A 26,264-nucleotide genomic window follows, 5' to 3' on the forward strand; every position below is an offset into this window, starting at 1 on the left:
ATGCAACATACCATCATATAAACTAATTTTGCAGTTGCTACATACCATCAACTCCTAGAAATAGGATAATTAGCAGTCACTTTGTACTGAAATTGCAGCAAAAGAACCCTGATTTGGATGATCAGCAGCTGCAAATACTGAATCCTGACAATTGCAGAACCATTGAGTCGAAAGCCACCCATACCTATACTTGCAAATGCAGGTAAGTAGGTCATGCAGGGATATATAATATCTATCTTGAGTCCGTCAGTAAGATATTTGTAGAGTAAAATGAACACACCCCTTGTTCAGGACTCTTCTGCCCTAAAGAAGCAGATTTCTTTCAGCCAAGCAGTGAAGCTATAAGTTAAAAAGATTTCTTTTCTGTTGGTCAGCGTGTGAGAATTCATTAGAGACAGAGGACTCCATGTCTTGGCACATTTCATAAGCATCAGAACAAGAACATGTGCTGCTCTGCTCCCTTTCATGCTGAAGTTCCACAGCACATGGCAGACCATCCAAATGTAATAAAGGAGTAGTTTAATTGGCAAAAGGTGAAGCATATGCTTGGATGTCTTCTTCATGTGTGGTTAGTTCATCATCACAGCTTCTTCTGAAGGAAGTTTCTGTGGTGATGCAGGGAATGATTTAGTCGTCTGATTCAGATTAACCATAGCTTCCACTTCGTAGAGGAGGTTCTGATGCTTGAACGTACTCCAAGAGTGTATGTCAGCAGTGACACCATCAAAGCTAGAAGAAGGCCATCGACTTGATCCTCGTCAAAAGTATATATTGCTGTGGGAATAGTGATTTGGTCTTATGTCAGATGAACTAATCTGGACCATACCATCATCCCCTGAAACTGTGTCGGGAGAAGTGCTCTCCATCATGTCATGAATCTAACTGTTGCACTCAGACAGAGACAGCTAAAGCAGACGTACCTCACAATATTCCACCACCAAGCATGGTGGTGAGAGAGAGAGAGAGAGAGGAAGAGGCCAACGAGCCACCTTCCTCAAGAGGGTGCAACACAAACCCTAAGAATCTCAACCATCCTCATCACGAAAATACTCGTGCAATCTCGCAGACGATCCCTCATGATTTGTTTACTCCATGGCAGAGACAGTCACCAACACAAACTCGTGGCATCTACCTCGTCCACGCTATCTCACACTCCCAGTAAATAGCACCAGCTTAGCATATATAATGTCGTCCCAAGGGAGATAAAATATGAAGGGATAAAGATGTTTTGCCTGCAATATCTTGTTTGTTTATTCATGGCAGGAGGGTTGTGATGTTGGATCGATTTCTCTCTGCCGAGCGAACGGCTCTAATCATGCCGAGACAAGAAGGCAATGGCATGAGACGAAAGGGGAGGGTTGTGCTAGCGCAGGATGTCACATCTGACAAGGAAGATGTAAAGGTTAAGTGAACGATTTAGCTGAGCCAAAAAGAAAGAGATTTGATGAGATTTAGAGATGGCCACGAGCTGCACGAGGATGCGGTTGATGATGGTGATGGACTTGCTTTATGTCTCGCCCATTTTGTCCAAATCGTGACGCATAAATCCCAAGATTATTATGGACATATATTGAACACGTACATGTCGCACTAAGAAGCACCATGAACAGTGTGTCCGAGTAGTGTTTCCAACGTAGCTGTGACAAGAACAGTGATCGACAAGTAGATGCACAGATTAAACTGATGAGAGATTTCGTTAATATCATCTTCTGTGACATGCTACGGGTAGAAGAAAATGGATTGTGTTGCATCCATAGATCTCTTCTTGCAGTCTTAATTTGCCAAAGCGACAACAAAGTTATCCGAAACTAACTGCTACAACAACAACAACAACAAAGTTCTTACATGCATGAACAGATGGAACTGATGAGAGACTTGGTAATCATGTCCGTGGCATGATACAGGTAAAACTAACTGGATTGTAGCATCCACAGATCTCTTCTTCTTACAGTCTTAATTTGCCAGAGGAACACAAACGTAATCTGAACTGTGACTGTTTCAGAGTGTCACAAATAAGAAAAAGCTAACAAGGCATCAACAAGCGAACGAATATGCCGAAAGCCAAAACTAGATGGTGGCGATGAACACGAGTTTCTGCAACCTCAGAATTAGACTGCTCAGATATAACGGAAAGAGCTTTTCGGAAGGCGATACGAGTTAACCCGCTACATCCAGAGATTCTGAACTGGCAAAAAAACACACAAACTGAAATTTCTTCAAAAAATGCAACAAGAAAACTAAGTAACTCCACCTCCTGATAATCACCATCGGACATCAAAAGACTCGTTGCCTTTTGATGAAACATTTGCACACAATATCAGTGACGCTGGCAAGAACGTAATATGAAACAATCATAATCTAGAAAGTTATCATGTCATATAAGCTTTCTCAATGTAGCTGACTATATCTGTAGAAAAACAAGAGCACGAGTGAAGGCAAATAATAAATGAATGAAATCAGACTCACGTATAATCAATCTGACTCAGATGACAATCTCCAAAAATTGACTGCACTTTACATCGGGGAACTCTTGCTTTGTAGTGACACGAGCATGCTAACTGCAGTAACAACCTGTCGGAGTCTAGAGATTGGAAGCCCCACAAGCGTTGGATGAGACAAATCATTCAACTCTGTTGATTCATCTTTTCTGTTGGATCCACTTGTGCCTTCACCATCCACCAAGCAAACATTGTGACTCTCTGGTGGGAACTGGGAATAAGCAGAAAGCAGTTGTTCATGAATTTGTTCCATTCTTCCAGACTGCTCATCCGCTTTATCCATCTCGATCAAATCCTGTGAGAACTAATATTAGAATGACGTGCTGACCGAATCAACAAGAGTACTAACATGTTGGTTGGCCGAGTACCAACCCTGATGTCGTACCAAAAACTAAAATTCCTAATCAAGAAAGAGTGAGTCAGCTGGCTTCCGTGAAGCCCTAGCTACAATATAAGTGAAACTAACTATTGTTTTAAAATTTTGGGATATTTGGACTTTAAGCTAAAACTCAAAGGAGTTCTGGCTAACATAGGTTTAAAAGGATACAGTTACTTCAAGGCAACTTAACTACAATATAAGTGAGACTAACTATTGTTTTAAAAATTTGGGATATTCAGACTTTCAGCCAAAACCCAAAAAAGTTCAGGCTAACATCGGTTTAAAAGGATACATTTACTTTAAGGCAACTCTAAAACTGGTAGCCAAACCAGAAAGGTGCCTCAACCAACATGGATAATGAGAACCAAGGACTAGAATCCAATCAGAAGCTACTGTACCTTTAACTGCAGCTACATGCTTTCCAGGTACCTATGCACTAACATGTGTGCTTAAGTACCTCTACTTGATCATGGACAAAAGTCAGTTGGTTGAACACTCAACTCCTCAAAATTGAACTTCTCAAATTTTGGATTTACAAAGCATTACTTGTTATCTTCATTTAGTTTAAAAATTAGATAAATCAAGCTTTTTTAATTTTGACAAGTCTCATAATCCTGACATAAACTATTGGGGATAAAAGCTGTTTGAGCTGCAACATATATAGTTGGCAGATTTTTCCAAACAAAAGAAAACTTCCATTTAACAATCTGCAAAATGATCGTGCTGTATGAGTAGGAAGGAATTCCACCAACCTGTGCTGGGAAATTTCTGAACAGTGGATGAAAGCGTTGCCGGCAGTACTCGTTGAAAAGCAGCGTTAGGATCACAAGAGGTATCATGAATCCTGAGGCAACAGGAGATTCCTTAAGCCCAAAAACTCCAAGAGCAATTATCTGTGCCAGCACAAGCGAGAAAATTGTTGTGTTGTGCACAATTGGCCACATTCGTCCCCCAGTTTCATATCTTGAGCAGTAAACATTCATAATCTGCAGATTTGGGGGAATCAAAATATAACCAATTAACTAGTTTCCCAATCTACAATATCATCTTAAAAAATTTGGTAGTTGTAGCTTGGAAATTCAGTTAATTGCTTATATCTTCAAGACAAGTCCAGATAACATTGCTGAGGTCTCTCAAAAAGTCAAGCATTTTAGAACTTATATCACATGTGGAAAAACTGCTTCCATTTTGAACTCATGATCCTCAACTTAGCATTTGGCAACAGCTTCACCATTGTACCAGGGTGCATTCCCAATTGCTTGGATCTTGAACAATGCACAATCTAGGGATAAATTAATTGTGAAAATTGAACAGATTATTTTGGAGATTCAATGGCCAGGCATGTCCAAGGGACTTGAACTAGATTCTTTATTGATCATGAAGATTTAAATTAGTTCTTTATGCAAGTCAAAATTATTAAATTAATGAATCTCCACTGTACTTTTCATGATAAAAAATATATATGATTTGCTGAGATCTACCAACCAATGCAAGTTAAGGAGTTACAGACACAAATTATTTGCTTGGAATTATGTTCTTCTTTAAACTCAAAATATAAGTGGGACGCCATTTCAAAGATAACAGTAGAGGAGAGAAACTAAAATATTAAATTGGAAGCCCGTACAAAATCCAAAGATCTGAATCACTTAACATTGGAGAGATTGCTGCACTTATTGTAACGTGCAATGTGGAAGGATCCAAGAGGCAGTCAACGGAAAAGGCATTTGTAGAAAAGGAGGAGAAGAAGTCCAACTCAAAAGCAGCAATGCGAAGATAATATAAATGAGACTTGGTCCGTGATGATTCTACAAAAAATTAACTAAATAGTGAGAAAAATATGCTACACTCAGGAGATGAGGAAATTGAATGCATCTGAATTGCACAAGAAGCATACAAGAATGAATGGGAAGAATAAAGAAATTAACATATGCGGTGACAGAGGATACAAGTTGCCAGCAAGGTTAAAAGACTAGTCAACTGTTGGTTTTCTCAACATCTTTCTACTTAACAATAGTTAAGTTTAACCATCTTAAACACAAAAACAGGTTAAGCACATCATTGAAGCTCGCGACAGCTACCACAAAATAGTACAATCATGTACATCAAAAACCCCTACAACCATGTAATGCCTTCCCATTTAAAACAACAATTCAAATGAAATAGGGGCACACATTACTTGCCTGATTGCGATAGACAACATATCCAAGTAGAAAATACACCAGCAAGAAAGGCAGGATTAAAGGTGCCAATATGGAACAGGTGAAACCAAGTAGTCCCAATAGAAGAACTCGTGGTATTTCTGTGTGATAGGGAAACGACGGAACAGAAGCTGGGTCATCCTCCTTAATTCTGAAGACATACTTCTTTAAGAAATTCCATACAAGTCCAAATAGTTGCATTACCTCAGAGGACAAACTAGCCCATCCTGAGGTGAGAACATACGTGATGAAAAAGGTTGCCTGCATCCATCCAGAAACAGTTACCCAATTGAAACATTTTGCACAAAGGTCTAACATTAACAAGTCGACAGTACCAACAAAATTAATAAAAATGTTAACCAGAAAAAGAATTCAATTTTAAAATTTATAAGCCTTTTTTAACAAGAAAATTGAGACTACCAATATGTTTATTTCTAAGAAAGCTATTGACTCATGTCAAAAAGAGTATTAAGAGAATCAAGATCCAGACCAACACATTAAGTGATAATACCTGCCTTGGCACAGCTTTAGCCAGCTGAGCAGGAATGTCCTTTGGGCTAGATATGGCATTCAGTTGGTTGATGACAGAACCCGAGAAAACATTGACAAAGAATACATTCCAGATAGTAAAGTACAGGACTTTGGTACATGCACTCTTTTTCCTTCCACTACGAGAAATGGGTCCTTCCACAGTTGAAAACAGCATCATTGTTGGAGGAACAGTATAAAGAAATAGCTGTAAGATGACACTAGGGAGGTATCCTGTCACTATCTGGTTCACAAAGTTCCTGCATATAAACATATGACAAGTAAATAATTAAATGATTACCAAGAAGCAAAGTGAATCAACAACAACTACCAGCCATACAATCCCAATTCTTCTAAATATGACAAGTGCATTTTCTCATGGATATCCTAAGTAAGGATTTTAATTTCGAATAACACCGCCTGTACCAGGTGGTACGTACCGGTCCGCCAGTAGATCGGTATGTGGACCGCTTGCTACCAGGCGGTACCATCGATTGGGGTTGCTTTCGCCCCGTTACCACACTAAATAGGTCGGTGACGATCGATTTTGACCATCGCTGCCCGCTATCAGGTGGTATTAGCTGAGAGAGTGCCGAGGGAGAAGAAAGAAGAGGGAGAAGAAAAGGGAGAACCTGGATATCCGACACCGCTCTCCCTCGATGATCCGTCGCCGCCCTCCCTCACCAGACGTTGCAGATGAGATGTAGCCTCCTCCTCGTATAAGGCGACGAGGCCTCAGCTTCATCGACGACTTCTCCTCATCCGCACGGGGAGAAGAAGCCTCAGCGACATCGCGGAGAGAAGAAACGGAGCATCATCGAGGCGACGTTTCTTCTCCCCACACGGACAGAAGAAACGAGGCGGCGACATTGCCTCGTCGCCCTTTTTTGCACGGGAAGAAGGAAACCTCAGATTCTTCTCCTCACACGAGCAAAAAAAGGAGGTGACGTTGCCTTTTTTTTTTTCTTATGTGTGTGTGTGTGTGTGTATAACGAGTGGTACACCGTACCATACCGAGTTACGCTTGAAACTTCGGTACGGTACGAAATTACGATCCTTGATCCTAAGATTGATATATCAAACTGAAGTATGGAATCCCAAAGATCACAATCAAGGCAGACATATGCTGATCATGAACCCTCAAAACCATAGGCATAACACCTAATCCTTGGTGGCTAAAGAAAAGCACAATTTGATCTTATTCAACAAAATCATCACCTAATAGATAAAAATTTGTTAAAACATACACATGCAATTAATTTATGTCAGATTCTGAAGTTGCATACTTCCAATAAAATGATGATTTCTTTAGTTATTTATTTAACATTCTATTCAATCTGTTAGGCATTCAATCATCTTGAGGGTAATGCCATCATGTTCTTTGATGTATATATGAAACAAATAAGCATTTGTAGCCATGTTATATTTGCTTGATTAATGGAATAACTCTATAAAGCCTTATTCTAGCCCTTACTAAATGGCACCAAAATAATGTAACACAATATTGATGATTTGATGAATAAAGATTTTGCATGTAAATCAAGATTTAAAATACTGCCCATACCAGTCAGTATGGACCGGAATTTAACAGTTTGCTAGACAACCAGGACACACAAAGAAAAATTTTGCTTGGTCAGATTCAGACTTACAGAGTGGTAAACTTCCCAATATTGAATTGTATTGGGCGTTAATCCTACTACTCAGTACCTTATCTTTTTTTTAATAATAAATTGTAAACAGCCCAATTGTGTGACATGCTGATAGTTGTTCCTCTCTCTCTCTCTCTTCTCTCTCTCTCTCTCTTATTTTCTTGATTTCTCCTCCGTCTCCTCCCCGCATCGCCACTGTCTTCTCCCAACTACATCCCCACCACCTCTTCCTCTTCATCGTGTCACCACCACCATCTCCTCCTACTTCTGAAACCTGTCACCACTTCCTCCTCTTTGCTTCCGCCTTTTCCTTCACCACATCCTTTTCCTCATCTCCTCCCCTCCTGCTCCTTCACCTCCTCCTCACTGTCATATTACTCCTAGGTAATTCATGACTTCTAAGAGGAAATAAACTTTTCTTTGATCTCTCCAATCTCCACCATTCCCCTATCCCCAACACACACACACACACACACACAAAAATTATATATATATATATATATATATATATATATATATATATATATATATATATAGTTTTCAATAAAATCCTAAGCAACCACAGGTTTCTGTCACTGCCACAGCATCCCTGTTAAAAAATTAAGAACTTTGTAAAAAATCTCCCAACAAATTTTCTTCCCCGAGTCAATCCCACTTTTTTTAAATGCAAGGGTATTGTGTTGGATATTGCTTTAACACGACTTATTTTCATCCACCACTAATGCTCATCACATTCTCTTTTATAATGTAAAGTTGTAAACCACAAACAATTGACAGGTTTGCGATCTACAATTTGATTCAAACAAGTGCCAGCTCCCTAACAAATGAATTCCTAATCTAACTTGAAGCATAAAAAAAGACACATCATTCTACAGTTATTTAACACCGAAAATAGTACAAACACTATTGAAAGCATAAATGCAATAAAACAGTAACTAAATATAATATCACTGAACTAACCGGTGCTATTTCTTAGCCCAGACTAATCTAACATAATTATGATTTTGTACAAGGACTGTCATACCATGCCAACCAGTAGTATCAGTCCCTAGGCAGACTGGTAAGTACTGCCATACTGGCATACCGTATTGTCACGGACTTAGCTGGTTTTGCCTAAGTCGTGCGGCACCCTTGCGTGTTCGTCCGCAAAGGTCAGCCTCCCCGAAGCCTCCCATGGTCCCTTAGGTCTCACAAAAGAGAAAACAGGACAGAGAAAAGACCTCACTCGGGATCCACAAGCAAACATCTCCGAAAAACACTTTATAGACAATGCAAATTACAAACAAACTTTACAAACTCTGAACAGTTGCACAACAAAGGGTAAAATGGTCCATTACAGACCGAAAATCTCTTACACGTGTCCACATGACACAATCTTTATTTACAAGCCTAAAGCGGCCACCAACCCAACTAAAGTGGGACTATTAAGCCTTCGGTCGTCCCTCAACATGCTGTACAAAGTATGAACATACCAAAAGACACGGACATACATAAGCATTACATCAAACATCCTGTTTAGAAGTTTGTCCGTGACATTCTCCCCCACTTATTCCTTCGACGTCCTCGTCGAAGCCTTTGTCGACACTGCAACTCCTCGCCTCTGCTGAGTCTTCAATCTTCTGCTCCAGCTGCAATGCGTCTCTTGGCTCCCAGCTGCTCTTCGTTGCTGTTTTTGAGTAGTCAAACCTTTGATCCGCCTTGTTGCTTCAACTCGCCAATGACTCTGACTCTAGTGTGGGGTTGGCTGAGTTGTGTTGATCCCTGTTGGTTCCTGCAGATCCTCCAGATGAAGGAAAATACCATCCTTACTGCGCCAGTCTCTCAAATGCCTCGTGCTGTTTGAACTGGGTGGATGCTTGTTGGAGCTTTTAACGAGCATCGTCTCGCAAACTTCTGAAGATTTGGGTCCTTCCTCCACAAAATTTGCTCATTGACTCTTCTTTCACTTAGTTGTCACATCCAAGTAGGTTCGCATCACTTCCTCTTTCGATTGGCATTTCGTTGGAAAATGAAGCGGACAATCTACTCTCAGTAACACTGATCACCATTGGTGAGGATTTGACAACTATTGTCTTACATTATCTTCGAAGGGTCTTTAAACTTATGCAGAGCTCCTCTGCTGGATAGATAAGAGAATTGGGGTACTCGGTTTCGCCCATTCTCTTAAGGGTTGAGAAGACAAAGGTTACTTGACTTCGCCCGCCTCCTCGAGGTTGTACTCCATGCATCGAGCTGGTTACTAGCCTTCGCCTGCTCTTTGCTCACACTTCTGAAGCACTTGAAGTGTTTGCACTCCTTGCGTTGAGTTAGCTACTGTGATTCACCTTCTCAATGCCATCGAACTTCTGGAATGCAGGAAGTTTTCACCCCAACTTGGAGTAATTCTCTAATAGACTTGGTCGCCTCTATGATTGTACCGTCTTCTCCATCAACCCTGCCGCCTACTCCCCTGAGTAGCGAAGGTACAGCACCGCGTACTGACTACTTCGTTCCTTGGTCGTGCACTCTTACATGACCTGAAGTCCTTCACTTTCGGTTATCTTGACGAGAAACTCATTGACACCGGTCTTACAAAGTTCCTTGGCCTCTGCCCTTCAGCCTTGTCTTGGTACTTGGAGTTTGCCTCTGCATGCTCCACCTCCTCGGCCCCTTTCACGACCAAGCATTCTCCCTCCATGAGAGCAAGGGATCAATGACTTTCACGGAAGTCCCGCCTCTGCGGTACCATGGCGCTGCCATGCCCATGGCACTACTATCCGTCGCCTCGCATCTGCATCCCTTTTTTTCACAATCAGTAGATATGCCTCTGTGGTACTCCTCCGAGTCCACCTCCATTCTATCTGATGCTTGATTTTGGGTAGCTAAGTCCCTCTGGACTCGTCGTCGCTTCCTCGCCCCTTTCGACCCCTTGCTTCAACACCTCTGTGTTCTCCAAGCAGCACCCTTTGGTCGATGGAAAGACAGACTGTAACTCCCATGCACGACCTCTGCCATCACGTTGTAGGGTTTGCACTGATTCTGTTCTCCTTAGCTTCCTTGGTAGCAACGTTCGCTTACTCGACCTTGTCCTCTGACTTGTCGGGCTCCCTTAAGCGAATATGAGCTCTGGAGCAGTCCAACTCTCCAGCTGCTTCGATCATACCGCTATATGATCAAGTCCCTCCCATGGGACTCACTGGTACTTACATTCGAACTTTTCCCTTGGTGGAACACAGCCCCCATATGTTGATGACCAAGGCTTTTATCCGATGCAAAATTCGATGCACGCACGGAAGACCTACCTCTGCGGTACCATGGCCTTCACTCCTTGAATCCATAGTCCTTCTTGCCGTCGTGTTGTTCACCGAAGTGGAGCTTCCAGTAGCTCCCGATCATACCTCTGTATGATCTAGTCCCTCACGGGGCTAGGTTGTGTGAATCGCATTGCCACGAACTGTTCCACCACGATCCGCTGCACCATGTCGCCTCCTAGTGACATCTCTATTGCATTCTGATCCTTGTGGGATGAACTCGAATTGTGAACCCTTCATGTGTGGCCTCTACCAATACATCGCAAGGTCTCTTCCACCTTCGATTTTGTTCGCTCCTTTGGCAATCGACCTTCATCCACCCACTCTTAGGTCACACCACGATGAAGCACCGCTCTAGGACAGTTCGTCGCCTAGTAGCTCCCAAAGTCCCCCGACTTCGCTGCAATTAGTGCACCATTGTCTGGATCCTGGGCCTCTACCCCTACCAGCACAATCTTTGCTGCGCACCGCCTCCTTTATAGCAACTTGAATGACAACACTGTGGTATATTCTTCAAGAGTACCCGCCTCTGCGTCCTCTTGCCCCGTGCTAAGGCCTTCTGAACCCAACTTCGCCTCCGCAAATTGAGTCGCCTTAGTTCCTCCATCAAATGCTCCTCCGAGATAAAGTGCATGTGCCCAGAAGCTCCCTTCGTCTTTGGCACCATGCAAGATGAGTCCACTCCGTCAGAATGAATGACCCATGGAACAACATGATCCTGCTCTTGCCTCTGCAAGAGTTCATGTCCTTGACCTCTGTCCAAGGAAAGCACTATGCCTCTGGTCCATGTTCCATCTTCTATGCTGGCTCCCTTCATGCGGCTTGGGTACTTCGCCAAGTTACACCCAAGTTGCTCCGCTCCTCGTTTTTGCATTGAGTTGATGGTGGCCCTCGCGCCCACCATTCCACGGGTCAACCCTCCCTTGAGTCCGATCTCCGTATCGACTCCAAGTGTGGCTTCATTTGTGTTGCTTTGGGTCACTCCCCCACTTGATCTCGTAATGCATCCACCAATGCATTCTCTCAAGCGAGATCATGCGACGACTCCTCGCCACTTGCTCAGTCCATTGAGCTTCGTGGAGTTGTTGTTTGTTGAGGTACTCCTCAACTTATGAGGTCCGTCCCACATGATTCTCCCTCTGGAGAGCCGGGACTTATCCCTCCTGGATAACTGTCCCATTGGAGCAACATCTCTCTTCATTTCGGAGACCACCATCCCCTTGGACTACTCCGATCTACTGAACAAACTGTGCATTATTCTGCCTCCTGCAAACACACTTGCTAGATTGCGACTCCACGTCAATACAGCCCCCGCTGCACCCCTCAAGGCCTAGCAACATGCTGAACTAGTTGCACCCTTCAGCCTCCTACGGACGTATCCTTCACATGCCGAAGAGAAAGTTTCAATGCTCCATGGCGTTGAGTTTCGGTCGCCTTGGGATGGCCACGAACATTCCATCGTCCGCATACAAGCCTATGTATGAGTACCAAATTCTTCGAGCTAGCAATTCCCCTCACCTCTGTGAGCTTTGCATAACTCTTTTGGTCGTTGAGCAACTCATTCCACCTTGCATGGTCTCATCCTTTACCAAGTGCCTCGCTTGCCTTGAGCACCATCAAGTATAGTTGTCAATGTTGAGCCGTAACTCAAACTCAGCCATCCCAACCTTTGTGCGCTTCACATTCTTCCAAGCTTGTCTATTCTCATGGTGCCTCTTGCGCGAAGGGTTGGCCATTCCTCTGAATGCCAATCTCAGATGCCCGCTCCTCCGAGCGACTCCTTTTCCCTACATCTCCATGCTCGTTTTCCCCCAAACGGTCGCGCGTGTGCTGACTGCCCTCAACGCAGCCCCGCTAGGTCCCCCACGTTTGCATGCTAAGTGTTTCTATGAGTACTTGTCCCGCTCTGATACCATCTGTCACGGACTTAGTTGGTTTTGTCTAAGTCGTGCGGCACCCTTGCGTGTCCGTCCGCAAAGGTCAGCCTCCCCGAAGCCTCCCATGGTCCCTTAGGTCCCACAAAAGAGAGAACAGGACAGAGAAAAGGCCTCACTCGGGATCCACAAGCAAATATCTCTGAAAAACACTTTATAGACAATGCAAATTACAAACAGACTTTACAAACTCTGAACAATTGCACAACAAAGGGTAAAATGGTCCATTACAGACCGAAAATCTCTCACACGTGTCCACATGACACAACCTTTATTTACAAGCCTAAAGCGGCCATCAACCCAACTAAAATGAGACTATTAAGCCTTCGACCGTCTCTCAACATGCTGTACAAAGCATGAACATACCAAAAGATACAGACATACATAAGCATTACATCAAACATCCTGTTTAGAAGTTTGTCCGTGACAGTATGTCACTATGCCAGTATTGACAAGTGGTTTCTGAAAAACGGACAAAAAAAGATCCGAAAATTAAAAAAAATATATTTCATGGTTTTCTATCATAATTTAATGATTTTTTTATTGTATTTAAATAAAAATAAAGTGTATATAAGACATAATCAATTGAGTATGAGAAATAGAGTGAGTGAGGATGACTGAGAGTGAGTGAAAGAGGAACAAGGGTCATTTAAAGGGGGAAACTGGGGTCAAACAGTCAAATTGGTTGTTGGACCCTGATTTGACACAAAATTGGACAATTGCAGTCGAAATCCCCAATCATTACTGATTGATATTGATCGGTAATGATTGAGTTTCGATCATATCGGACAGTATAGGGGGTGTACCACTTGGTATGTCCCCTGCTTTCTATGTTATACCCGAAACGTAGTGGTTCAAGTTCAAGTCAGCAGACGAACAGGTACATATCGCCCATTTCATATTGTTTCAGTTGATACATCAAACACTGCCATATTATGCCTTGACTTTGTGTATAATGACTGAATATTTACATGTATCATACGATTACAGGCTACTCACTAGACAGAAAAATGCATGAATCCAGGAAAAAGTATTTTCGGCTACTTAATTTCTAGTTAAAGCTACACAATTGGTAATACAAAAGCAATGAACATATGACAAAGGCCTCAATTCCTATGTGATAATATCATAATACGAATGTGAACTGTCTAATGTACATGAGGAAACACTAATGACTTTACTAAAAACAGATCCAAAATATAGAAACACTATAGAATTTCTTGACTACTAAAGACAGAAATATGAAGAATACATGCGTCAAAAGTTGAAGCTGATACTTACTTTGTCAGTATACGTTTCAGAAATGGGAGCCGCTGCTGTAACTGATCTAGTTGAGATAAACCTTGCACAAACGTCACGGGGATAAGAAATAGAAACATAAATACAATGCTAGCCAGAAGAGTAGCTATCCTACGGAGCCAGAGCTGTCGGTATGGCAGCCAAAGATTTGACCAATACACATCATGAGGTTCTGGAGCAAGATTGGTGACCCACAACATAGGATTAGATGAGTGGAGAACTTTTGAAGCAACTACAGCAGCATACCGAGTCTTGAAAAAAACAAAAGCAGCAGCACATTCCTGTGCAATTTTCTTAAGAACAGTTAAGCAGTGCAAACATTTGACAACCAAATGTTTCAGAAAAAAACGTGCAAGCAATTTGTAAAACAAAATCATAGAACAATATTTCTTAAAATGTACATGCATAAAAAAAAATTGCTGACTTGACTGATCAACACAAGGTTGTCACATCACTTATATAAACATTTTTTCCGGCATCTTTTTCCAAAACTTGACAAAAAGGAATGTTTTGGTATATACAATAAGAACATCAAATTGTATATCAAACTAAAAGCGGATTCTAGTAATGTCAGGAAAATGAATTGAACAGGGAAAGATCAAAGACCACATCATAAGTTTTACTGTATGCTATATTCCAATTCTAACTACCATAACATTTTCGAAATTCTTCACAAAATCATTGCAACTAATAAGGTGAAATAAAACGTTAAAAATTTTACTGGGAAAGATAGAATAAGATTTTTTTTCTTCATACATTCACAATTAGGTGTAGCTTTGATAGTAAGATGACATATACCTATCCAAAATAAACTTATGGATGCAATGGTTACACAATGTGTGTCAACTAGCACTAGTGGTATGCTAAGTAGAAAGAGACCTAAGTAAACTTTTAAGACTTTAATAGAAACAATAGAAAGATATTTCAAATATTTTATGTAACAAGAGGCATTATTACCTTGTAAAAACTAAATTATAGAAAAAAGATCCATATAGTCGTCACCAAATAGTTGGGATATGATGGCTTGTTGTTGTTGTAGAATACTAGAATGTTAGAAACTCAAAAGTTCTAGAGATTGACATATGGAAAATTAATAGCAATTTATCCTACAAATTTAGTGAACTGAATTATAAATTAATTACACTATTATGTATTTTCCTTAATTTTATACTCTCTTGTACCTTTCAGGAAATTTTATCCAAATTTTCTAAAGCAGTCCGTCTTCATCCAAATAATTCACAGTGTGATGTGGCTTGTATTTAACTATTACTACTAGTCCGCATCCTACCATCATTATTCAAAGGCTACAGTACTTGCAATTTTATTTTCCTAAATGACTTCTAAATTATTTTGTTCTGTCCCTTATTTGCTTGATAGGACTACTAATAGGCCTTAACTCCCACAGCAAAGAGACCAAGTGATCAGACAAGTCAGATGTTCCAAAAAAATGATGCGACATCACAGAGCAGAAGACACAAAGGTGGAACATGATTTTGGTTAATGAAAATGTGCACATCAAAAAAATTTATAAGCACAACACCTAAGTTACAAATGCAGAAATGAGCAATAACCTTCTCGGGCAAATAAGAATGGCTGGGGTTGTTTTTCGTGGCACTGATCTCAGATTGACTGCGAATTAACTCAAAAGAATTGGATGTTGCTCCACAAAGACCACATCTGAACATATTAGGTCGACTTCTTGGGTCAAAAGCAGTGGCATTCCAGTGCATGAACTTCTTATAGACCTTTTCTGCATTACTCTGGAAACAAAAGAATGATTGATCTTAAATAATTCTGCTATTACCAAGCAAGAAAATACATGAAAAGAGAGAGAGAGAGAGAGAGAGAGAGAGAGAGATCACGTGTACAGACACAAATCACGTACATACACCCATGGTTTTTAATTTCAATGTGTACAGCCCGGTACGGGCGGTACATATCGGTCCGAGAACTTCTCAACACGTGGACCGCTCGCTACTAGGCAGTACCAAATTTTTGGCCCCATATTAGGTGATACAAGGCTATATCGGGCGGTAACAGTCGAAATTTTCATCGTTACCGACCTATACAGGGTAGTACCGATCAATTCCGACTGTTACCGACCTATACCGGGCGGTAATGGTCGATTTTGATGGTTATCGACCTTTAAGCTATTTTAGCTAAAATAGCTGAAAACACTAATACAATATGTATTAGTATTTTTAGCTATTTTAGGCGTACCGTACTGAGCAAGGCTCGGTACACTAATACAGACCAAAAGTATGGCCGGTACACCCATATTCAAAATAGATACATCAACCTAGAAAACAAACAAACTATGTTTTAACTGAAATATCGATAATTTGTGTGAACAATGAGGATGAAAACAAAATGGCAAATGTATCATGGTTGTTAATACAACAACAACAACAAAGTCGTGAGTCCTAACTATTTGGGGTCGGCTATATGGATCTTTTGCCGTCATTGAGATATATAAAAAGTCATATGCTTAGTTAAGCTCAGAGTACTTAAATCTTCATTTATATTTTCTATTAAAGTCTTTTTAGATCTTTCTCTCTCTCTCTCTCTCGTCGTACCACTAACATTAATCATTTCACCTCTTCTGACTACCGCATCCTTAAGTCTCCTTAACAGATACTCATACCATTTTAAACAATTTTCTCTCATCTTATCCTCTATTAAAACGATACCTAGTTGTTCACGAATAAAAGTATTTTTTTTCTATCTTTCCTAATAACTCCATATATTCATCTTAACATTCTCATCTTGGTAACAAACTTCTTGTATATGTTATTTCTTCACTGTCCAACATTCAGATCCATAAAACATTGTTAGTCTCACGACTGTCTTATAAAATTTTTCTTTTAATCTTCAAGGTATCCAACGATCACACAAGGCTCCTGATGTTCCTCTCTATTTGAACCATCTTGTGATTATATTTTCTTGGATATTTACAGAATCACTAAAATTGCTTTTTATATATTCAATTTTTGTCATACTTAATTTAAAATATTTATTTTATAAAGCTTCCCTTCATAGCTCAAGTTTATAATTAATTCCACTTAAGCGCTCATCAACTAAGACAACATTATTAGCAAATAACATATACCAAGAAGATCTATTATGTAAGTGACTAATAAGTTCATCAATTAGCAATGTGAAAATGTAGGGACTTAATGTGGATCCTTGATGTAATCTTATGCTAATAGAAAACTCACTAGACACACTCCCTATAGTTTTAACATTGGTAGCTACATTATCATACATATATTTAATAACATCAATATAATTAATAGATACATACTTCTTTTATAATATCCATCATAATAAATCTCTGGGAACCCTATTATAGGCCTTCTTTAAGTCAATAAAAATAATATGCAAATCTTTCTTTTTCTCCCTATACTTTTCCATTAATTGTCTTAATAAATAAGTAACTTTTATGGTTAATCTTCTCTGCATAAAATCAAATTGATTTTTAAAAATATTTGTTTCAAGCCTTATCTTACTTTTGAAAACTCTTTTCTAAAGCTTCATAGTATGACTCATGATTTTAATTCCTCTATAATTTGAACAATTTTGTATGTTACCCTTATTTTTATAAATTAGCATTGAAAAACTCTTTCTCTATTCATCCTTTTGAATCTCATGATTTTATTAAATAAGCTAGTTAATCAAACTACTCCCTTATCCCCTAAACTTTTCAAGACTTCAATAGGGATTTCATCAAGCCCCACACTCTTAACTATTTTTAATCTTCTTTAATGTGTCTTTTACTTCATTAGCTCTAATTTTACAAATAAATCCTACCACTATGATTTATCATAAAATCTAAGTCTCATGTGGAATATTCTTAAATGATTTATAAAAATAATTTTTTCATCTTTCCTTGATCTCGTTATCATTAACAAAGTATTCTTTGATCTTCGTCTTTAATGTTAGACAAGTATCATGGCTGCCAATGTTAGACGAAAACATAAGCAAAAGAAGGTAGCTGATTTTCATTAAAAAGACACTCACATAACTCCTATAAGATGACTAGACATTCCAAGGAGAAGGATTATGTAACAACCATAGGCATCACATTTCCAAAAGCATGGCACTGTTTTTTTGGAGCAACATTCAATGCTGCAAAGTTCAAACTAGTTATAAGAATTCTGTCAAAATCTGTGCTGAATTCTAGAACCATAATGACAGAAATTCAATAATATATTTTTTTACCCACATAGGGGAATAAAAGAAAGCAGGGGTTGAAAATAATAACCTTACACCATGAAGAACCTTAGCAAACAATTATAAGAAAAGGCTATTCTGTATAAATACATAACAGAAATTAACTTCACAATTTTACAAGACAAACCAACATGATGCTTCATATAGAAGCATAAACAACCTAATTAAGAATAACTTCTGCTTTTGGTGCATTGCAAGTTCACCTGAAGTAAATAGAGGGCAAAAAATGCATAAGTATTCAAGTAAGCATGCATTGTCATCTCCACATGTCATAAAACAATCAAAGTGAAATATTGCTGTACATGATGCAATAAAACACCAAGCCATTTAAGATAGAACCTACACTCCAAACAGTAGTAGCATGCAATAGAATTGCTCACCATAAGTTTCTGGATTTTTCCAACCCGGAAAACCATTTGATGTGATAGGTAGCTCGGACCATGATATCTTGTGAAGAAGTGCCTAACAGTTTCAGTCAGTGATTCTTCAGTTGATTTTGGAACACCACGAACAAGCACAGTGAAGTGGCTAGGATCAGCAGGTGAACGAGTAATATGAATCTGCCTCATTTTAGCAATTCTCTTGTACTCCTATAGAACACAAAAACATTCTCAGAAATTAGCTGAGAATTGCCTAATACCCTTCAAATTCGAAAGAAAGTTAGTGCCAAACAATTTGGGTCGTAAAACAGAGTTCTTACAAAGTAGAGTAGCGTACAAGCTGCACAAGATATGATATACAAAACAAGGCAATGGACCCATAGCCTGCAAGTGGATTGACCAAGAAAAATTTTGTTAGCCCCTGAAGACACATAAACCCAAAACTGTAGTTGCGAAATTATATTCCATGTTTATCTACCAATTAGGAATGATTTTATGTACATCTCTGTAACTGCAGAGTCAGTAACATATTTGCTTTCCAAAGTAAAACTAAGTTGAATTCTTTCAGAACAATAATGAGCATGTATATAATCATTTTCTACAACTGTAACCAAAATTTCTATTTTAAAATTTGAGAAACACCATTAAAATACATCAGATAATCTGAGACTAATAAAGACTGCTTAATTTGAAACAAAAGTGTTGCACCACATCAAGAATGGGCTATGACTTTGATATGTATAAGTTTCTATCCACCCGAAAGAGCACCATGTGAGCACTCCGTTATGGGGTTTTTGGCTCACATAGTTTTCAGGTTCATTACAATTATCGTATCAAAACAATTACAGCTCATGACATATGAGTTATATCCAAACCTCCTGTGCAACCCAGTGAATATATGATCTGGTAAAAGATAAACATCATGGATAGTGATAGTGACATGGAAGGCCATATCGCCTCAAAATCCCTCAACACCTGTGGTGAACCTGATGATTCATGTTACTTATAGTATGTGTGCAGACATGACAAGGACATCAAGAATTTAAATGAACGAATATGTGATACATCGATTAGTCCCACATCAGACATCGACTATGGCTTTGATTAATATATAACTTGCTAGGCATCCCAACTAACATCTTTAGGGTACAACTTTTTCAGGGTTTCACCCTAGTAGTTTTGTAGCATGGATCTTACATCGGATATGGTATCAAAGCAACAATTTCTAGGATAAATGGAACACGATGAGATCTACTCAGCATCCCAACAAATCCCAAGTCCAGCAAAAACAAAGTATTGGATGAAAGTAGAGGCATGGTAGGTCATAGGACCTGCAAACACCACATCACCTGCGCAGATTTTAGTGATCCATGTAATGCATGTGGGTCTGATGTGAATGTCAAGGATTTAAATTGGGAAGATTGTCATACCCTGATTAATCATGCAATGAGCACCGTTGGATTTAATTAGGATAAGAATTGCAACCCGCTCCCAAGGAGCATCTTCTGAGTATTCTTTTTATGGATCCTTGGCCAATTTGGTTTTCTGGCTCGGATCAGAACCAACTTTAAGCAAGCCAAAATCTGAGTCCCGTGACAATGCAGGTCATAATTTATTTTAAGAAAATTAATCACATATAAACGTGGTTACAATTTTTAAAAGAAACATCCATACTATACATAGAATCCACATAATCCATTTGGTAATTCAAAAGAATTGTAGATCAAGAACATAAGAAGTTCTAGAGCAACTTATGATTTGAGTTAGTTCTTACCACCGTGATTTTTCCATGACGTTCCCAATGTTATATACATCTAGGGATTCTGAAGGAAAATGGTCATGATGCATTTCTTGTCCATAATAGTTCAACGGAAGGATGCCAAAGACACATATTACAGCTGCTATGGAAAAGATCCGTATACTGTTGAGTTAAAATCAACATCAAGAATTAGTAAATCGTCTTGCACGAGCAACTTAGAAGAATGATAATTATCTAAATAAAATATAGAAACAACTAACTGAACTCACAAAACCAAAAACTTTCAGACACTTACCAAAAAGGGGTCACCAAATGAAAATATCATAGTTGAATGTCTCATTGTCTTTGACCATTCAAAAGCAATACACGAGATATATATCCACTGTATGTATTACTATCTAGGGTAAAAAAGAAAACATATAAATGCTTTCTATAATCAAGATTCAAATAATCAAATCAGACCTAAAATGGTAACTACGATGTCACCAAGAAATACCAAAATCCAAGCCAAAAAAACTTATAGGAAGAAAAAGGAAATTTCCAATTAATTCATCTAAACAGAACCATAAACCTCCAGCAATTCGTAGAAGAATACAACGCGTAGATCGTACATCGACAGCGCAATTATAGTAAGTGAACTACAAGAATTGTTCATGAATCTAATTCACCTGAAAACAATCGCCCTAAGAAACACAACTGCATCCAAGCCTGCAGCGGACAGGATCTCCTCTTCCGTGTATTGCCAAGCCTTTACTATCCAGCTGGGAGAAGGAACGAACCTCTCCAAAACATAAGAGTCCCGGTGACGCCCATGCTCCTCCGCGAGCCTCCGCCCAAAATAGACGTTAACATTCCCCGGCTGTTTCCTCAGCACCGAATACAGCGACAACAGCAGAGCGCAGACGCCAATGTTAATGCCGGCAGATGTCAGAAGTGCAGAGAGTTTCATCACTCTCTTCGATCAACATAGATCATGACCAATCGCGACTTCCTCGCATGCTACTCCCCGGCCCACTGCAAAATTTCCAAACTAAAACGACTCAACGATAATCACCGGCACGGCGATCGCAACACAAGAACCCAGAAAGCAAGGAAACGGATCGATCCATCCAACCAAAATCCTCTAATTTTGGACGATTCCGAAAAGCAAGAAAACAATCCACCGACGCGAACACAACCTCGAATTTGGGCACCCAAGAATCGTAAACTGGTTCAAGAAGATCACACAGCAAACAAGACCAAGAAAGCCTACAACAAAACTCGGATTTCGGTCCCGTCGAAGGCGGCTCGAAAGATGGCATACATAGATGACAATAAATGCGATCTTACCGTCGATTACCCGAAGGACAACACAAAATGCGCACTATTCTATGGAACAGGAACAAGATTCGAGATTTATAGAACAGATGCAACTAAAGAACAAGGGAACGCTTCGGGAAAGGGAATCGCGCAATGGAATCGCAGCGGCGAAATGGAGAAATAGGAGTGAACGCTGGACGGGAAAGAGAGGGAGGGGCCCAAGAAGGCGGGGTTCGGTACTCCAAGCGATACGCGTGGCGCGCATCTATTGGTCCGTCGGCGGCGCAGCGTCGAACGGTGGTGCGCGTGGCGGACAATCATCGCTCGTCGCAGTGGACGCGGAGTGAGATCCCATCCGCCCGCGGCCCAGTTGAACCGGACCGATGTCGCCAGTTTGACACGGATAAGAGGACCGACCGGTGGTCCACTCCACACTCGATTCAACATAAATAGGCCCATTAAGCATACATTATCAAAATTTTACACAAATTCATCAAAATCTGACTCGAAATATAATTTTTTTTTATTCACATGAGTTTCGTATTAGATTAACAATCATCATAGATTGGCTCAAAATCTAAATCGGTTGCTTCGGTGAGGTTTATGAACCGGAGCGGTTCAGCGAAACCGAACCGGGTAATTGCTTGCTAATTTCCATCGGAGTGACTCACACCTCCGTCCACATTTGCTGATGCAAAAGGGTTATGTAATTGATTGATGGATTAATTAACGGAGAAGGACAGCAGCAATCTCTTTTCCGTGACGGGAGTGCACACAGGTCTTGCACTTCAATGCCGTGATGGCATGGCTTAGAAGAATCACGAAGTGGAGAAGAAGTCTCAGGAAGAGTAGGCCAAGCATGACACTCTTCCTAATGCTTTTATTATAGGAATGGGCGGCCTGCGAATATATATATAATTGTTTCTCACATAATTGGTCAACTATATACACATATATATATATATAATTGTGGACATGATTATTGCAGAATTATGCATGGAATTGTCTTCTTCCCTAGCTCTGGGTTGACCAATTTGAAGGAAAAGAATATGAGGAATCAACTTAGTACAAACAAGATCCATGCGATATGGCGATCTCCATGCCCTATGTATCCTTGTGAGAGAAGAAGCAAAAATTTGATGTTCTTGTTTCCAGTGCATTGCCACAAAGGATTGTTTTGGAGTCAATCGACAGCACATTAATGAACTGCATGCATTAAGCATGCCCAGTTAGAAGTGATTTCCATAATTAAGATTGATGATTAGTAGGGAATCCATGAAATAGTAGTTATCCTTACGATGGAAAGAGTCTTGAATGTTAACGAAATACAAAATAATAATATAGTAAATCATATATAATAATTATTTTATTATTTAGTTTGATTTTTTTGAATAAGAAAGCTAACAAATTTCTTCTTTGATTAATAGCTTTGTTAATAAAGCTGTAAAATTTGACAATATTAAACATGTTGACTACAAGTTTTGGATAGTGTGGCACTCATTTCTTTGCATCAAAAAGAAAAGTCTGACCACATTTCTTCATTTAGACTCACCTTAATCATGCATGATCCATGTGCTCTCATTTATTAGATCTTTTCCTACATTTTTTTGTTTTTTTTTTTAAGTGGGAATCGAAGATGTTCAGAAATTGACTTCAGAAAACATACTATTCTTTCATTTACTTTCTCTCTCTCTCTCTCTCTCTCTCTCTCTCTCTCTCTCTTTGATATGCCCTCCCCTCCCACATGTATCTGTTGACATGATACCTAAAGCATCATTTGTTCAAACTGATAGCCAAATGATTTCAGACTGGAGTTTTAACATTGCAGATTTTAGCAGAAGCCAAATGATTGAACAAATATTGCAGTAGAAATAACATCAAAATGTCAAACATACTCATAATCTAAATATATGATTATGCTAATAATATTTGCCTGAACAAATAAAACCATGGAAGATATTATTTCCTTGCAAAACTTCATTTTTTGTTAATTTGTTGGTAAGAAAATGGAATTTTTTTAAAAAATATTATTTTACAAATTTGTATGATTTTTTATTTTTTTTCAAATATTTTCTCAAGAAAAATAAAAAAGTGTAATAAATTTATTTTATTTTTCAACTATTTAATCAGATCATATTTTTTTTTCTAGGGAAAAGAATTTAGATTTGGCACCTGTGGTCAACCTGCCTTAATCTTCTTGACAGCCTTGGATTACTGCCAATACACACATCAGATGGTGGCCAGTTCAAGTTTATATGGGTGCAGTCCTACAAAGGAAGGCCCAACATGGGGTTGCTCAATCTCCCTTGGAGAAGAGAACTGGTGATAGCAGAAGAGCTTTTTCTATTAACAAGTGTTGACTTTTTGTTTGTGTAATCATATAGGTTAGACAAAGAAGAAGAAACATAATTCACTGCAAGTCGCAAGAGTGTTGGCAATGTCTTTGGTTTAGCATGTAGAAAGGAAGTAACTGCTTTAAATTAAAAAGATCAATGCAGAAGGAAGCAAATCTGAAAAGAAGGTTTGCACATTGAAGCTGAGAAACATGTTGAACTTTGTTCTCGGGAGAAAGTTCAAATTGTAGATTCTTCTTCTTAGTAGAAGATGGAGTTGTGTGATTCCACCTTCACTTTGTGGAAATCCAAATCCTCTAACTACTAGCTAGCATCTGTTCTGCCCAAGAGGTTGCAAGAAGAGGACAGAGGTCCTGATAGATTCAATCACCAGGTTGGCCATCCCCCCACTTTACTAGCTGAAGTTTGCTGAACTCAGAAATCACACATGAGGTTCTGATATGTGCCATATTGATAAGATAAAAGAAGGAAAGGATTTCAGAAAGCTGTTCATGGTGATGTTTGCTTCACGACAATTATTTGGAATCGTCAACTGATTCCAGCTTACACAGGATGTGACAGGCAGGGTGTGAGCATTGATAGGATCCAGTGTCATATAATTTGCCTGGAGTACAATTATGTAAACCATCATTTACTGAACCAAATAATTAATTAATCGAGCAACCTCGATGGATCGATCGATCGATAAATGTCGTAAATTGAGGTCATTATCTCCTCTCTTTTTACAAAAAGAGAAGGAGAAATCAAATCTGGCCTTCTTCTGTTTCTGTGATTAACAAAATGCTTAATCATTATGCACCTTGAACCTCCAACATATTTCATTTCAGGAGTACTAGTACTGATTTGAGATGTCCAGATTCAGTAGCAATCAAATGAGAAAAAGGTACATGGATAGCATCCTTGGAGATCAACTGCACATGCCACCAGAGAATCTTGAGGAGCAAGCTCTTGTGCTAATGGATCTCTGGATCCAGACTGGCAACATTTGCTGTTTTATTCTCACTACAGCTTTGCAGACCATGATAAGGTTTCTGGCTTGGGTACCAGATTGACTATGAATGTTCACAACTAATGTGCACCATTGTTAGATTAATGGAAGTAAAACTCATTCCTTGGGTATGCAAACAGTCAGAAAAAGTGTTTAGTGTACATATATAGAGTAGATCTGTTCTTTGGACAGTATCTTCAGAAAGATCTTACAACAACTAGGACAAAGCCATCATCAGTTAAGATACTGAGGCAGTCATCATCCTACCACAACAGTTGGGCCAACTGTTGGATTTGGACAAGGTTAAGGCCTTCTAGATCTACTTAGGTCTTTGAACTAGATGAGCTCCCACTACGCCATGTATCATGTTGGTATTCCAGTGGTACAAAAAGTTATTAGATTTGAGATGACAACAAGAACTTTACAGCTATTCTTCTAGGATAGATACAAGGAAAAAAAAGTCTTCAGGAACTATAGCTTCATTACGGCATCAATGGAGGTAGAATTGAGTTTGGAGATCAAATTAATATGCTTACACTTGCTGATTTTTGGTTTTTCTTTCCCCTCCAAACATATTATCCCATGAGATGTTAAATTCTGTCACATATCTGTTCAACTATTCCATAATATTACTGCATACACCAGAAATGAAAACTCCTATCCATATATCCTTCACAAGATATAATGAGTGGCAAATATTTAACTATTCTTTAGTTTGAGATAGCATTACAAAAATATCTTCTGAGACACTAAAAGTTGAATTTTAGACACACCTGATCATTGGCAAGAGCAATCAAAGATGAGCAACAAGATTTGTTGTCATATCCAAATGCAGCACCTAATTCTGAAACACTTTTTGAGTGTTTTGGTAGCCCAGATGTAGACCAAATTTCCAACCATCTAAAAGGAAAGAAAGAGAAAAGGCAAGACATGAAGACATTGCCACTGTGAATCTTTTGCAATGGAGATGAGTTTCCAAGCCAACAAGCCACATAAAAGAATTTACATTTTTTTTTCCTTTTTTTTATTTGACAATAAACAAATCCAGACATACAAGCATGAAGATGCCAAAATTTGGTAACAATGAAAGAAAATATCAAAATGCATATCCATATACAATTTATTTCTTTGAAGCAGAACTACAAAATCATATTTATTCAACAATCCCATTAGACAAAGCTATACATGCATACACTGTGTAACCATAATAAGATTAAGAACCAATATCTATACAAAAAATTGCCATGACATCAAGAAATCTGATTGCTTGCTTCAGACAAATACCTGTTTGATTGAGCAAATTACAAACGAGACTTTTCACGATGTCCAAGTAAGTCCTTTCCATGGAGCACCATCGAATGCTATATAATATGATATGACATGACATGATACCAACCAAAAGACTTGTCAGTTTTTACAAGGCTTTACTAGTAACTTAACATCAAAAAAATAATTTGATTAGTGCATCATTCATTT

At 39.2% G+C, this 26,264-nt stretch overlaps 1 protein-coding gene across 3 annotated transcripts; it reads right to left on the reverse strand.

Annotated features, from left to right (window-relative positions):
* Window positions 1–1,798: 1,798 nt before the first annotated feature.
* LOC135581461 (CSC1-like protein RXW8) lies at window positions 1,799–21,803 on the reverse strand. Of its 3 annotated transcripts, none has more exons than XM_065106965.1 (12): window positions 21,687–21,803; window positions 20,816–21,161; window positions 20,163–20,309; window positions 18,709–18,772; window positions 18,389–18,598; window positions 15,347–15,535; window positions 13,758–14,056; window positions 5,587–5,863; window positions 5,058–5,336; window positions 3,630–3,863; window positions 2,467–2,793; window positions 1,799–2,185 (listed from the first exon to the last, which is right to left on the reverse strand). In XM_065106965.1, the coding sequence occupies exons 2-11, from the start codon at window positions 21,094–21,096 to the stop codon at window positions 2,515–2,517; spliced, it is 2,259 nt and encodes a 752-aa protein (XP_064963037.1). In that variant the 5' UTR covers window positions 21,097–21,161; window positions 21,687–21,803; the 3' UTR covers window positions 1,799–2,185; window positions 2,467–2,514. The 3 variants fall into 3 exon arrangements, with proteins under 3 accessions (XP_064963037.1, XP_018681020.2, XP_064963036.1); XM_018825475.2 differs by having other exon boundaries at window positions 1,799–2,180; window positions 21,477–21,739; XM_065106964.1 differs by having other exon boundaries at window positions 21,477–21,739.
* Between the last annotated feature and the right edge of the window lie 4,461 nt (window positions 21,804–26,264).

This window comes from Musa acuminata, chromosome BXJ2-4 (assembly GCF_036884655.1).
Source record: "Musa acuminata AAA Group cultivar baxijiao chromosome BXJ2-4, Cavendish_Baxijiao_AAA, whole genome shotgun sequence".
NCBI lineage: Eukaryota > Viridiplantae > Streptophyta > Magnoliopsida > Zingiberales > Musaceae > Musa > Musa acuminata.

Bases quoted from the DNA above. Each gene is read 5' to 3' on its own strand.
- LOC135581461 (XM_065106965.1), bottom strand. From the start codon at position 21,096: ATGAAACTCTCTGCACTTCTGACATCTGCCGGCATTAACATTGGCGTC. The intron at 20,310-20,815 runs GTGAATTAGATT...TTAACTCAACAG, and splicing joins CTTAGGGCGATTGTTTTCAG to TATACGGATCTTTTCCATAG. The intron at 18,599-18,708 runs GTAAGAACTCTG...TGTGTTCTATAG, and splicing joins CTTGTACGCTACTCTACTTT to GAGTACAAGAGAATTGCTAA.